General features: G+C 41.4%; 1 protein-coding gene across 2 annotated transcripts in view; it reads left to right on the top strand.

The window, feature by feature from the left end:
* Positions 1-15813, top strand: part of LOC117506834 (aminoacylase-1-like) — a 93228-nt gene that overhangs the window by 56454 nt on the left and 20961 nt on the right. For both annotated transcript variants that reach the window (XM_034166466.1, XM_034166465.1), the window contains exons 4-7: positions 1850-1954; positions 2051-2145; positions 2329-2405; positions 13422-13511. In XM_034166466.1, the coding sequence (XP_034022357.1) occupies positions 1850-1954; positions 2051-2145; positions 2329-2405; positions 13422-13511 (367 nt within the window). The remainder of the gene's footprint in view (positions 1-1849; positions 1955-2050; positions 2146-2328; positions 2406-13421; positions 13512-15813) is intronic.

Genomic DNA, 15813 nt, shown 5'->3' with positions numbered 1-15813 from the left:
TGCACAGAGTATCTACTAAATATTGATGTATTTTTTTCTGTTGGAGTGTCCAAATATATACACCTGCCTAATTTTGTTTTAAGAATTATTGCACACTTTCTGTAAATCCTATAAACTTCATTTCACCTCTCAAATATCACTGTGTTTTTCTGCTCTATGATATATTTAACTGAAATTGCTGATCCAAACAACCAATCATTTATAAAGGAAAATCATCACGGGTGCCCAAACATTTACATACAACTGTACCTACCTACATATAAACATATTTACATATACACATACTCCTATACCTTTTCATATATGCACATACACATGTTTAAGCATATACATATAACCCATTTCAAGTGATTTTTTTTTTTTTCCTTTTTACATTTTTCCTTTTTGTGAATCGACATTTACAAATTAAATAAGATAAATTAAAGGTAATCAACAGTAAACTAAATAAATATTTTCCCAGTGTTTATACCTTATCTATATATCCATACTAAGCACATGTAATATAGACACTCTGCTGGGATAACATGTGGTCCCAGTCCAAATAGAGTTAAATATCACAGTGCTAAATCAAATCTATCACAGTGTAAAATCAACTCTTATTGGAGTAGAAACACTTGAATTCACAAGAAGGTAGAACTGATTTCACTCTATAATGGAGTGTATTTTACTCTATTTAGACTGGGACCAAATGTTATCTCGACAGAGTATATTTTACTCAACAAAGGTTACTGTGTACAAACACACATATGAATACACACACTACACATATGTCCATTTTAACATGTCTGACAAGGAATTGGAAGAAGTATAACTTAAGTATACCTTCATGTTAGAGTGGGAGAGAGGTGGATTTTCATTTAAGAAAACAGATCAAATCTATGCCTCAGTTTCCAGTGTGCCATCTGGCAAACTGTAGCAGAATTTTCATATTTTCTTTTAAGAAAGACCTTCTGTTTGTCACTCCACCATGAAGCTTTATGCCACAGAAGCCTATAATTCTTTCAGAGTTCACATGGGTGTCTTGGTGGGTTCCCTCACTAGTGCAATAATTTTACAGCATATCATCAAAGGTTGCCAATAACTGTGTCCAGCATACATCTTATGTCAGTATTTTTAATTTCACTTTTTGAAAGCATTTTGTTTTGTTTTTGCTGCTCAGTAACTTTGGGCTATTGAAAAAAATGTTTTCATGATACAAAATGTATTTGCATTTATTTATGAGCATATTTTAAAATGTCCACTAGACCTGTTCAAAATGTCAAATGTCACAAAATCTTTTGGGCCACATTTTATTCTTGTTCCACTAATAAAATAAAAGATCTGTGCCAAATTTTATTGTCATCGGACATTGTTTAGGGGTCCCCTGCAAAGCAACAATTTTCCCCAAACAAGCAATGTAGTAATCCAGTAATTTCAGTAATGTTTTCCTCTGGGTGACCAATCAACCACCACTTTTTGCAATTAGAAGCCATCACATGTACCTGTAAAAGAAAAATAATGTTATCAGAGTCTACTCCCGTTAGAGTGACGTTGCCTTGACAGTGGAGGGAGAGGAAAATGTGTCACTCTGAGGGACCTCTAAATTTTGTCTGATTGAGTTCAGATTTGGTCTGCACCTATAAAACCCCAAGTGGAACAAAAACAACATGTGGCCCAAAGTCTCTCACAAGTATTATTTTTCATTGTATAACATGAACAGCCCTAATGTCCACTTAAAATACAGGGGTTGCCAGTAAATCTGAACAGGACTAAGTCCTGCCAATGAATATTTGATATTTGTTGCTAACCTACGCACAGCAAAGTCGGTCGATTCAAGTGAGCTCTTGAGTGATGCTGTTTCTCTGTTTAGATTTGTCCAGACAGAGTTGTGTCAATCATGACCTGGGAAGGGACAAAACCATCACTGAAATCCATTTTATTGAATTCCCACACAGATGTCGTGCCTGTTTTTCAGGTATGGGGACTCTCTGTTTCTGGTTTTGAAATCCATTTTTTTTTACTTGTAATAGACAAGAAAAAAAAACAGATTTGATATCAATCTCTTCCCCAGGAACATTGGAAGTATGATGCTTTCAGTGCTTTCAAAGATGCAGAGGGCAACATTTTTGCCCGTGGATCACAGGACATGAAATGTATAACAATACAGTGGGTATAACTGTTTTGCAACCTTGTCTTATTAACAGGGTCTTTGCTCTGGTGCTATTGTGCAGTTAACATTTAACTATGTTCTTTGAGGAAAAAGCTGTTTTAACATCCAGCCACTTCTCCTGCATGCTGTCAGCTCAGAGTCTCATCTGTTTTCTGTCACACAACTTTTGTTTTATATAGGTACATCCAGGCAATCAGAAGACTGAAGGCAGAAGGAAGGAAACTGATGCGCACTGTGCATTTAATGTTTGTCCCAGGTAAAATGGCCGTTAATCATTTCTGTGTTTCTTGGGGCCCAAAGCAAAATTCTGCGATGGGGCTCTCCTATTCTACTCATGAGACATGTAAATCATTTGCGATTGATGCACAATCACCAGATACCCCTGTGCTTCCACTACAGTCTGCCCTACTTTATAATAGCTTACTTCATCTGTTGGCCTAAGAATAAATACACCTGTACAGAACACAGTGATGTATAAACATTCGAGTTGGGTATCATTTGGGTTTTAGCAATACCGGTGTTAAGCCAATAATTTTAAAAAGGTGCCATGCCTACACTCTGCTTGACCAGATACTTCAAAAAAAATTACAACATATAGGTTGACTACAGTAAGCACTTTCTTTTTTTTTATTCTAATTTTAACAAATTAGATGCTGTGTACCACTAAGCCCTGCATTTTATAACTGGTTGTGAAAATCGCACATATTGTATTTTGTATGCTATTGCTAACTGGCCATCTCTCTATGTACGCAGGCTCTCTCATTGGTTTACCTTTATATATATATATATATATATATATATATATATATATAAACTATTCTTGCCATAGTTCCTCCTTATCTGTCTGCCTACATGTGTAGAACCCAAAATCAATATGGTCTTCGCTCTCATTCTATTCTACTGATGGTGGTCCCAAGAGTGCAAACAGAACATGGAAAAAAAGTTGTTGTGTGGGCCGCTGAAGAGGAGGTACTGCTGGCCCACCACCACCAGATGGCGCCCTGCTTGGAGTGCGGGCTTCAAGCACGAGGGCGCCAGAGCCACTGGGAGTTACAGCTGTCACTCATTCTCAGCACCAGCTGTCACTCATTCATCATCATCACCATCACCATAAAGGCCGGACTGCAACTCCACCTCCTCGCCGAGAAATCAGCTACCATTCAGGTAATTTTCTCTGCTGACTCAAATCGTTGAGTAATAATCTGAACTTCTTTTGCAGCCGTTATCCTGTGGTGTCTGCCTTATCTGTGGGATTGGCGTTTGGTGTGATCAGCGACGGCTTCGCTTCACACTCCAATCAGATAAGTGGTTAGACAGGAGCTGCACGAGTGTGTGATTGGAGGTGGAGGTTCTCCCTCCTTTACTGAATACAGACTGTGGGATTACTGAGTGTGCGACCTCACACTCATCTGGACTCTCTGTTTTCTGCCAGCAGTACCGGGTCTGACTGCTGAAGACAGCGACCACCTGGGGCGCAGGGCTTGGCGGCTCCGGTGTTCTTCAGCTCCGTTGGTGGTGGAAGCTGTGTGGGGATCCAGCTCTTCTCTCGCCAGGCGTCTTCTATCGTCGAGCCTGCCCACACGTCACCTGGTGTATGATTGACAGTCCACCATATTGTTATTGTCTGTACGTCGTTGTGCGATTCACAACATTAAATTGTTACTTTTGGCTTATCCATTGTCCGTTCATTACCGCCCCCTGTTGTGGGTCCGTGTCACGACACTTTCACAACAGGATTTCTCGGCCAGCGTCATGGATCCCGAGGGGCGTCACCCATCGCTTGAACAGCCAATGGAAGAGCGAGGTGCACAGGCGCCAGCAGGAGGCGTGTTGGGTGAGCTGAGCAGTGTTCTCAATCGTAGGATGGAGGCTCTCACCGCCCAGGTGGAAGCGCGTGCTCAGGGCGCTGCTGCAGCACCTCCTCCTGCTGACCGTGTGCCAGAAACACATTCCGCTGGTCGTTCAACGAACCCCCCCACCATCCCCTGAAGCATACATAAGCCCTCCGGAGCCGTACGGAGGCTGTGTGGAGACGTGCGCGGACTTCTTGATGCAGTGCTCGCTCGTCTTTTCACAGCGTCCCGTCATGTACGCGTCAGACGCTAGCCGGGTGGCTTACGTTATAAATTTGCTTCGAGGAGAGGCACGCGCCTGGGCTACGGCGCTTTGGGAGCAGAATTCACGGCTCCTAACGGTTTATACTGAGTTTGTGAGGGAGTTCCGACAGGTGTTCGACCACCCTCATAGAGGCGAGACCGCTTCAAGTGTGCTGCTGTCGATACGGCAGGGTCGTCGGAGCGCAGCGAAGTATGCAGTCGACTTCCGCATTGCGGCAGCGCGAGCCGGCTGGAATGCTGTTGCGCTCCGCGCCGCCTTTGTAAACGGACTGTCTCTGGTCCTTAAGGAGCACCTGGTGGCGAAGGACGAGCTGTGGGATTTAGATGGGCTTATCGACCTGGTTATACGGTTAGACAACCGATTAACGGAACACCGACGGCAGCGAGACGAGGGGCGTGGTCAGGTACAAGCCGTCCCTCTTCCTCCCGGGTCTGAAAGGAAGCCGACTTCCCCACGCTCCACTGCCAGGGCTCTCCACGTGACAACAGCTCCCCCTGCTGACGTTGCTATGGAAATGAGCAGGGCCAAAAAATGATCAGATCAGAGACAAAGGAGGCTGATCCGTGGAGAGTGTTTTCTCTGCAGCTCTACCGAGCACACACAGAGAGAATGCCCCAAACGGTCAAAACAGCAGCACTCGTCCTTAGGGACTGGGCTAAGGGTGGGTCACAACACCCACGTGGGGAAACCCCGACAATCTGCACGAATCCCAGTCACGATCCTGAGTGGGGATCTAACCCTTCACGCCCCAGCACTTGTGGACACGGGGTCGGAGGGGAATCTGCTGGATAGCAGATGGGCAAAGGAGGTTGGGCTCCCTCTAGTGGCCTTACCGTCACCATTGTCGGTGCGGGCACTAGATGCCACCCTTCTTCCACTAATCACACACCAGACACAGCCAGTGACATTGGTGGTGTCTGGGAATCACAGGGAGGAGATTGTGTTTTATGTAACACCTTCTACCTCCCGAGTGATTTTGGGTTTTCCATGGGTGTTAAAACACAATCCCCGGATTGATTGGCCGTCTGGGGTTGTGGTTCAGTGGAGCGAAACCTGCCACCGGGAGTGTTTAGGATCCTCGGTTCCACCCGGTGTGACAGCTAAGGAGGAGGTTTTAGTCCCCCCCAATCTGGCGGCGGTGCCGGCTGAGTACCACGACCTTGCTGACGTCTTTAGCAAGGATCTGGCACTCACGCTTCCCCCGCATCGACCGTATGATTGTGCCATTGATTTGATCCTGGGTGCTGAGTTTCCGTCCAGCAAACTGTACAACCTCTCACGCCCCGAGCGCGAATCGATGGAGACCTACATCCGGGACTCATTAGCTGCCGGGTTGATCCGGAACTCCACCTCCCCGATGGGTGCTGGTTTCTTTTTTGTGGGCAAGAAGGACGGCGGACTCCGTCCATGCATTGATTACAGAGGGCTGAACGAGATCACGGTTCGCAACCGATACCCGTTACCTCTGTTGGATTCAGTGTTCACGCATTGTCCGTTCATTACCGCCCCCTGTTGTGGGTCCGTGTCACGACACTTTCACAACAAAAGTCTTTTAAATATGCTGTTCATTCCACATGGAATAACTTAGACTGAACTGAAATTGTCAGAACTGATCTCTCTGGGGGAGTTTATTTCAATTATGAGGGATCGAGAGGAAAACTCCCTTGGCCAGTGTGACTGCTTTTAAATGTTTTTATGGCGGCATTTTAGGAACTGTACGTGTATACCATGCTGGCTGGATGTTGTGATTTTATTTTATATATATATATATATATATATATATATATATATATACACGCACACCCACGCCGTCAGCGTATCCGGAAAGTATTCACAGCACTTCATTTTTTCCACATTTTGTTATGTTGCAGCCTGATTCAAAAATTGAATAAATTATTTTTTTCCCCTCAAAATTCTACTCACAGAACCCCATAATGACAACATGAAAAAAGTATTTGAAATTTTGGTAAATTTGTATTCACACCCTTTGTTCAATACCTTGTTGATGCACCTTTGGCAGCATTTACAGCCTGAAGTCTTCTTGAATATGATGCCAGAAGCTTGGTGCACCTATCTTTGGGTAGTTTTGCTCATTCCTCTTTGCATCACCTCTCAAGCTCTGTCAGGTTGGATGTGGAGTGTCTGTACACACCCATTTTCAGATCTCTCAAGAGATGTTCAGTCGGATTCAGGTCTGGACAAGGACATTCACAGAGTGGTCCTGAAGCCACTCCTTTGATATCTTGGCTGTGTGTTTAGGGTCATTGTCTTGCTGAAAGATGAATCGTCGCCCCAGTCTGACGTCAAGAGCGCTCTGGAGCAGGTTTTCTTCCAGGATGTCTCTGTACATTGCTGCATTCATCTTTCCCTCAATCTTGACTAGTCTCCCAGTTCCTGCCGCTGAAAAACATCCCCACAGCATGATGCTGCCACCACCATGCTTCACTGCAGGGATGGTGCCTGATTTCTGCCAAATGTGACACATGGCATTCACACCAAAGTGTTCAGTCTTTGTCTCATCAGACCAGAGAATTTTGTTTCTCATGGTCTGAGAGTCCTTCACGTTCCTTTTGGAAAACTCCAGACGGGGTGCCATGTGCCTTTTACTGAGAAGTGGCTTCCGTCTAACCACTCTGTCATACGGGCCTGATTGGTGGATTACTGCAGAGATGATTGTCCTTCTGGAAGGTTCTCCTCTCTCCACAGAGGAATGCTGGAGGTCTGACAGAGTGATCATCAGGTTCTTGATCACCTTTTGACTCAGGTGCTTCTGCATTCGCTAGGTGAGCGGCCAGCTCTAGGAAGAGTCCTGGTGGATTTGAACCTCTTCCATTTATGGATGATGGAGGCCACTGTACTCATTTGGGACTTTCAAAGCAGCAAAAATGTTTCTGTACCCTTCACCAGATTTGTGTCTTTAGATAATCCTGTCTCAGACGCCTACAGACAATTCATTAGACTTCATGCTTGGTTTGTGCTCTGACATGCACTGTTAACTGTGGGACCTTATATGTAGACAGGTGTGTGCCTTTCTAAATCATGTCTGGTCAACTGAATTTACCCAAGGTGGACTCACATTAAGCTGTAGAAACATCTCAAGGATGATCAGTGGAAACAGAATGCACCTGAGCTTAATTTTGAGCTTTATGGCAAAGGCCGTGAATACTTGGGGATGGTTTTAGGAGGAGTAGCAAGATGGTGCCATTGTATGTGGCTTGCCGTCTACACTCACTGAGTTTGTTATTGTTTTTCCTGATTCTGCTACTTGTACAGAATGTGTCACCACCCCTGGTATATGATTGCCAGACTCATCAACATTCACGTTTTTGTGGAAAACCTGACTGTCCTTGGCTCTGGCAGACAGTCAAAGATGGCACCTTTGCCTTTCTCTGTACCTGCTTACTTGCCAGGCGCTTTGCCTGTTACCTCAGAGTCATCACCACAGAAGACGTAGGAAGAGAGGAAGAGTCCATGTTCGGCTCAGAGCATACCTGGCTTCATCCTTTACACATGTTCCTGGACATTTATTGGCCGGATTCTTCACGCCATATGACTGCTATGATGTGTGGTATTCCCTGACATTTAGCTATCGGTGGCTCCGGCCCGAACGACGCTGGGTTCCACTTCCTCATTGCCGGCCTGTGATGATCTGCGGACAGGACTGCGTGCGGGAGACCCTCCCCCCACTCAGTTATATCTCCCAGCAGACTGACGGGCACTCTGTTCGTGTGGCACACATCAACACCAGATCACTTGCAAATAAGTCTTTCATCCTGAATGGCTTTTTCTCCACTTGTGCTCTGGACTTTCTCCTGTTCATGGAGCCTTGGCTAAAACCAGGTGAAAAAAGCACCTTTTCTGAGCTCCTCCCTCCAGCTGTTCATGCTTCAGCTCCCAGCGAGCATCAAGACGTGGCAGTGGTCTGGCCGCTGTCTTCAACGATAACTTTAAATGCCAATTAAATGAAGGATTCCAGTTTTAATTTGAGAGGAACATTATTTGCTAAATTAAAGACTCGAACTACTGTAGAAAGTCACTGTGTTTCTGTAAAAGGTGTAAACATTTGGAACATCTGTCCTGAATATATGAAATTATGCGGTACTCTAGTCAGCTTTAAAAGACTTTCTAATAATAATATAATCTCTCGTTACAGTATGGACAATTAAGTTTATTGATTTGGTATTATTTCTTTTGGATTGTGCATTTTTATTTATTTTGTTGTGATGAGAAAATTCCGTTCATTGATCAATCTCAACGGTGTGTGCTTTGTTCTTTTTGTATTTGCTGTTATGAGTATGTATTAGGTGTGTGTGTGTGTGTGTGTGTGTGTGTGTGTGTGTGTGTGTGTGTGTGTGTGTGTGTGTGTGTGTGTGTGTGTGTATATATATATATATATATATATTGTATATATATATATATTACTCTAAAATCTTTTCTTTTTTTGATAAGGTGTTTTATATGCTGAATAAATCATTCATTCATTTTATCCAAAATTATGACAAACTGGTCTGTGGTGATTTTAATATTCATGTATGTTGTCCGTCTAATCAGCTGGCTGTTGACTTTTAAAATGCTTTTAAACTCTTTTGGATCAGTGGATCGTCATTTCTTATGGGCTCGGTTTGTCCCCTAAGGACATATCAGACATTGCTATTTCAGATCACTTCCCTGTTATTTTTTTAATTTACTGTTCCTCCATCTGCTGGTAAGCCACTTGTTCCCTCCTCTCACTGTCGCTTGGTCACCTCGACACCTCCTCGACAGCGGGCGAATTTGCTGCTGCCTTCATGGACTCTGTGTTATGCCATGAATGGACTGGTTTCTGTATTACTAACCAGAAACATCCTCTCTTCTTTCCACTCCACATGCGCAGTGATTCTGGACTCTGTTGTCTCTTTTCGCTGCAAATACACTCAATCAAGTTACGACCTCTGGTTAAATGCCATGAGTGCGCTCAGGCAACGCTGCAGACAGGCAGAAAGAAGGTGAATAAAGGACACACTAGTGTCTCTGAGTATTCTGAGGGACAGTGTAACTTACTATCAGAAGGCTGTGAAGGAGGCAAAAGCTCAAGATCGGTATTATATTACTTCCAGCAGTTGTCATTGTCCCAGAGTTTTATTTCACACTATAAACTCAGTTGTAAACCCATGTACCTCTGTTTCGATGGATGCTACCACTATGACCTGTGAGCAGTTTCTTCAATTTTTCTTTGATAATGTCTCATCAGTCAGACAGAATGCTGAGCATAAATGTAATGTTGAGCTGTCTGTTACTCATGCACATTCTGCTGTGCTCGAGCAGTTTGAGCCCATCTCTCTTTCATCCCTTGGTGAGGTAGTGGTTGTGGTAAGACCTTGTAAAATTTGAACCACTGCAATGTGTCCTGTGTTTGTTTGCTCATCTGTGGGTTAGCATTGTCATGCTGAAGAATTGCATCCTTTCCAGGATGAACCTGCTTGAAGAGTGACAGATTGACATTGTTCCTGTGTTCCAAAGATTCTGTGTGAGGACTGTGCCATCGTAGTCCCCTCCCAAAAGAAAGGTCATCAACACTTTTTCCGCTGAAGGGATGACTTTGAATTTTCACCCTTCAACCTCCTTACCCATCTCCTGACTATACTGACATCCATACAGGCATCACCATAGACAATACTTAATGTCTGACGAATGTTCATGGGTGCACAACCTTCCGCCATGAGGGATTTAGTAGCACCACATTGTTTTAAACGCATGTCCGTGTACCTTGGCATTTTTTAGCGACTAATGTGCATGTTGAGCAAAATTCTAATCCAATTGCATTTTTTCCGCAAATCTGATTGGTTAATCGTGTGAGATTTCAAACCACAAAATATCGCGTAAAAGGGTGGCAAAATATTAAAACCATTTCACATTTAATGTATTACTCTGCACCCTGTCCGCATTCGTTGCTATGCAGATGTCAATAATGGCGCTGTCAGATGAGAGCGAGAGGTTGCCAACCACCATTAAACATGAAGAAGAAGAAGGAAGAAAGAAAAGAAAACAACTGGCAGAGCAACGATACAAATGTATTAACTTAAGCTACCATACGAAAGTAGTGATGTGGATTCTGCTCACAGAATTTCCAGTTTGACACGAAGATGCTGTTGCCACAGTAAGCTTTGATGAGCCGTCCACACCCTTTGTGGGAAGGATTGGAATTGGATTAGAATGGGGATAACCCCCTTGTATCTGATGATTTGCAGACATTAATGTTGGATTAAATAGCGGTTTTACTCAAAACTCAATATCTGGCCATAAAATCCCGCATTAACGCCCGCAAATCATCAGACACAACAGGGTTATTCCCTGACTTTACTGAAGCGATAGTCAATAGGTAAAGGTTTATTTTTTTTATACCAGCTTCACTTCAATATATTGCTTATTGGAAAAAACTGTTGGAGGCAGACCTTTTCAGCTGACCCTCATAGGTAGACATAAAAACGTATTCACGCAACGATTTCATATAGTGAATACAATGCAACCCAATTTCATTAATTTTACAGTCATAAACGTTGTGTTGAAAAGTTGAAACCATGTGTGAGCAGTGATCTGACCACTAACATTTTAACATTTGAGACAAAATATTTTTGATGTAGTGGGGCCTAGAGAAATGATCACAAGCCACTTGGTACAAATCAAAGATATTTGAGTGACGTTTAGAGTTGATAATCAGCTCTTATTTCTCTTTAGGGGCTTTTCAAATTATTTGTAGTATTTCAGATTGTTTTTAAGAATGAATTTTTGTTATAAATTATGTTAAAATAAAAAAAAAGTTTGTAGTATGTGTTGTTTGAAGGGACTCAGACATAATTACACAGAACATAATATTTAAAGAATTCGTATTTTGGTCCAAAGTATAAAGTAATCTAGCAGCACTTCAATCTTTACCAGAGCAAACCCCTAGTTCCCCCCATGTGGATCCACCCCGAACATGCTTTACTTACTGAAACATGATCCAAAGTGGAGAATTTCCATGTTCACCTCACTGTTGCCTAGTTTCTTTATCCCCAGGTAGGGGATAGGATTCAAAGGAACCCAAGGGTGATTATGTCACTGCAGTTTCTGTCCGTTTGTCTGTCCATCCCAAAAAGGGTGTAACCATGCTGAAATCAACTTCTGATAGACATATTGTAATCTCGTTTGAGTTGGGCTTATTTTACCAGAGTTATGGACCTTGATTAACAAAGGTAGACTCAGTTTCATGCTTGGCTGCTTGCATTCTGAAACCAACTCTCACACTTTTAGATTAAATTTCATGTAACTTGGTACAAATCACTGCCAGTGCCAGTCACTGCCCTTGATTAACAAGCCTAGACACTACCACTTTCATGAGCTGGTGCCTGCATTCTGAAATCAACTCCCCAAATACAGTTGTATGCAAAGATTTGGGCACGCCTGATGATCTCCATGATTTTCCTTTATAAATCATTGGTTGTCTGGATCAGAAATTTCAGTTAAATATATCATATAGCAGACAAACACAGTGATATTTGAGAAGTGAAATGAAGTTTATAGGATTTACAGAAAGTGTGCAATAATTCTTTAAACAAAATTAGGCAGGTACATAAAATGAGACACCCCAAAAGAAAAAATACATCAGTATTTAGTAGATCCTCCTTTTGCAATAATAACAGGCTCTATAAACACTTCCTATAGCTTCCAATGAGAGTCTGGATTCTGGCTGAAGGTATTTTGGACTATTCTTCTTTACAAAACATCTCCAGTGCAGTCAGGTTTGTTGGTTTCCGAGCATGGACAGCCCGTTTCGGGTCATCGTCTTGTTGAAGGATCCAGCCCCGCGCAACTTCAACTTTGTTACTGATTCATAAACATTGTTCTCAAGACACTGCTGATATTGACTGGAATCCATGTGACCCTCAACTTTAATAAGAGTCCCAGTACCTGCACTGGCCACACAGCCCCACCGCATGATGGAACCACCTCCAAATTTTACTGTAGGTGTATGCATACCGCCCCTTATGTCCAAATAACTCAATTTTATTTTCATCAGTCCACAGCACCTTATTCCAAAGGGTCCCATGTTGCCACTCATTAGAAGAGATGCAAAGAGTGGAAAATTTGCAAATGGCCACCTTAAATACCCTTTCTCATGATTGGATTCACCTGTGTAAGGAGGTCAAGGGTCAATGAGCTTACCAAGCCAATTTTGTGTTCCAATAATTAGTGCTAAATGTATTCAAATTAATAAAATGACAAGGGTTCCCAAATTTATGCACCTGCCCAATTTTGTTTAAATAATTATTGCACACTTTCTGTAAATACTAGAAACTTCATTTCACTTCTCAAATATCAGTGTGGTCATCTGCTATATGATATATTTAACTGAAATTTCTGATCCAGACAACCAATGATTTATAAAGGAAAATCATGAAAATTATCAGAGGTGCCCAAACGTTTGCATACAACTGTATTTAGGATGAATTTTGTGAAAATGGTACAAGTCCTTGAAATGGTATCTGAATGAAGCAAGCACTTCTAACAAAACAGCATTTGCCAGCGAGGCATATTGTGCTCTCGGAGCACTCTTGTTGTTTAAAGCAAAGAGTATTTTTAGCTCACATCAGCTGTGTAACAACTTAAAATCAATCAAGCAGAACAATGATGTTTTAACTTCTGCAGTAATTCTTTGTTGTGATAATGGGCCTGTTTTAACTGTTTTAACAGTACTGTTATACTTGCAGACGTCAAACATGGATAGGAAAGAATATGTTTACCTGACTGCTGTTCTCAAAATTCACTCTCCTTGAGCCCACCCCTCCACTTTTCTTATGGCCCGAATGATAGTTGATCTTCATTCTGGCATCAAAGTTGACATTATTCTGACATAAGTCATTGACGTTGGATATGACATGAGTGTGAGGTGGGGTCTTTCTTCATTTGTCCTATGCAACGTGTGTAGTTAGCATATAGGGAGGTCCAGCTCTGTGTCTGTAATGAATGCCGAAAAGCATTCTGTTCTCTAAAAGTACACACTTGCTTAACAACAGTTGTATGTTTTTCTACTGTTAAAACTTTCACAAAGAAAGATTTTGGAAATAAAATTGATGAAACATGAAGTTTAAATATGTTTTATTCATAGATGAAGAGTTTAAATATGTTTTATTCATAGATGAAGAGGTTGGAGGCCACAAGGGAATGGAAGCATTTGTGAATTACCCAGAGTTCCAAAAGTTAAACGTCGGCTTTGCACTTGATGAAGGTAAATAAATAACTTTTTCTTTTGAATTAATGATTGAATACTGTCGACCCATTGTTCAGTTAACATAGCTTTGGACAAGTGTTACGTTGTTATGAAAAATTATCATGCAAGTAATGTTAAACTTCATATACATAACTTAAGCAAAAATATTTAATCATCATGCTTGTTGTGGAATTTGTGTGATGAATGTCAGCATAAAATGAGGGCGACGATGGAGCATTCATGAGTCAAACATATCGATGCAGAGAGATTTAGTTTTGATCGAAGCAAAAACAGATGCATCTGGAGAAGCCCTAGAAAAGACACAGTATGCAATGTATCGCCCAAGCCTTCTGCCGTTCCATTCTCAGAGACTCATTTTAAGGACCTCTGCCACAACAAAATAAAATCGTAATACAAACGACCGTTAGCCAGTCAGGGTCATGATTTGATGTTTAGTCGTAAGTTGGAGGAACACAAACTGTTATATCAACAAGGAGGGGGATGATCCTGAGCAGCTACACCCTGCCCTGACGACAAGAGGAAAACATCAATTTGTCCCCTACAGGTCCCTCCTTTTTTGACCCCTCCTTTTATCCGTGAGATCAACACTACCACTACTGATATGTCAACTAAAACAATAACCAATTAACAAAAGCCAAATACGTAAGTAATTGAAGTAATCCAACCCAAGGTATTAATCCAGCATAAGTAATTACTTGGCCCGTAGTCTGTTAAACAAAATATCAAAATCATTCAAAATGGTGTAAGAAAACATAAGTCATGCAAAAGTATAGAAAACATCAAGAGTGGTTCTCTCTGCATCGTTTGCAAGTGTCACACATACACTTTCCCTTGCCTCACAGCACGTTCAAGGTACATAAACACCTCCTCTAGACTAACAAATACTAATGCTTCACATCTTACCAATACCACTATTTGTGAGTATGTACCCCGAAGACCTCGAGCCAGTAGGTATAGAGCAAACACCTCCTCTACCTTTTAGCCAGTCTAGCAATGGAACAAAAGAACTGTAACCTCTTACCCTCACGTGACAAAAAAGTAAAAGGAGTACAATGACTGTACAATGACAGTGAGTGTACAACTTGAACTTATTTATTTGGCACATAACTCATCAATAACAAAAACTGATGCACAAGACAATTCCACAGTGACATGTGTGACCAAAAAGGGGGTGAGCAGAAGCAAAGCTTATAAACGCCCACCCATATATGGGTGATTCTTTAACTATGGGCACTATTAGCCTTGTAAATGTAATTTCCACCACACCATTGCCTTACAATATCAAGCGCCTTGGGGCAACTGTTTGTTGTGATTTGGCGCTATATACATGTGCTCTGATGTCACTGTTTATCTCCATAGAAACTACCCAAACAATCTTTCATACAAACTGTTTAAAGGGACATTACAGTGTTGTGGTGGAAATTACGGCAATAGTGTGGGACAACTACATTTTGTTTAAAAAAAATCACAACAGTTGTATGACATTGAATACCCAAATTATGTTTTGATTATTTTACTGATATTTTATTCAGAGATATTTTAAAACATTAGAAAAAAACATTTTTTTACCATTCATTTTTATCATTGAAGTTCAAAAGTCTGGGTGTGGGACAAGCACAAAACGGCAATATTTGCATATACTGATGCTGAAAAAAGGTGAAAAAGTCATCATAGACTACTAGAACAAATTTCTTAAAACACTTTCATTGTAAAGATAACTATAAAAGTGTGAAATTTCCCCTTTTTTCTGTTTTTCATACAATATGATCAAAGGACATAATAAGTGCCCGTAGTCTAAGAATCACCCATATACATACTTACATACATATATACACATTACCAACCCCCAGAGCAAGCACACAGGCGACAGTGGTAAGGAAAAACTCCCTCAGATGTATTGAGGAAGGAACCTCAAGAAGACCAGACTCTAAGGGGTGACCCTCTGCTTGGGCCATGCTACAAACACATTTAACAACACAAACTCAAATCCCATTATCATAAACATATCAAGTGAACACCATATCTTTGTCGACATACATATTTACATACATATACAGTATACATGTATACACACACCAACATACACCTACACATACATACGTAATTACACACACACACACACACACACACATATATATATATATATATATATATATATATATATATATATATATATATATATATATATATACACATACACAAATGAATGTTACTGTACAAGTTCACAATTATAACTGACAACACAAAACTCATCGTACTTGAAAACATCAATTTTTTTATATTGAGTTGTAAACTGATT

This window comes from Thalassophryne amazonica, chromosome 3 (assembly GCF_902500255.1).
Source record: "Thalassophryne amazonica chromosome 3, fThaAma1.1, whole genome shotgun sequence".
NCBI classification, from domain to species: domain Eukaryota; kingdom Metazoa; phylum Chordata; class Actinopteri; order Batrachoidiformes; family Batrachoididae; genus Thalassophryne; species Thalassophryne amazonica.
Note: the sequence above shows the minus strand (reverse complement) of the source record. Positions and strands in the feature narration are given on the sequence as shown.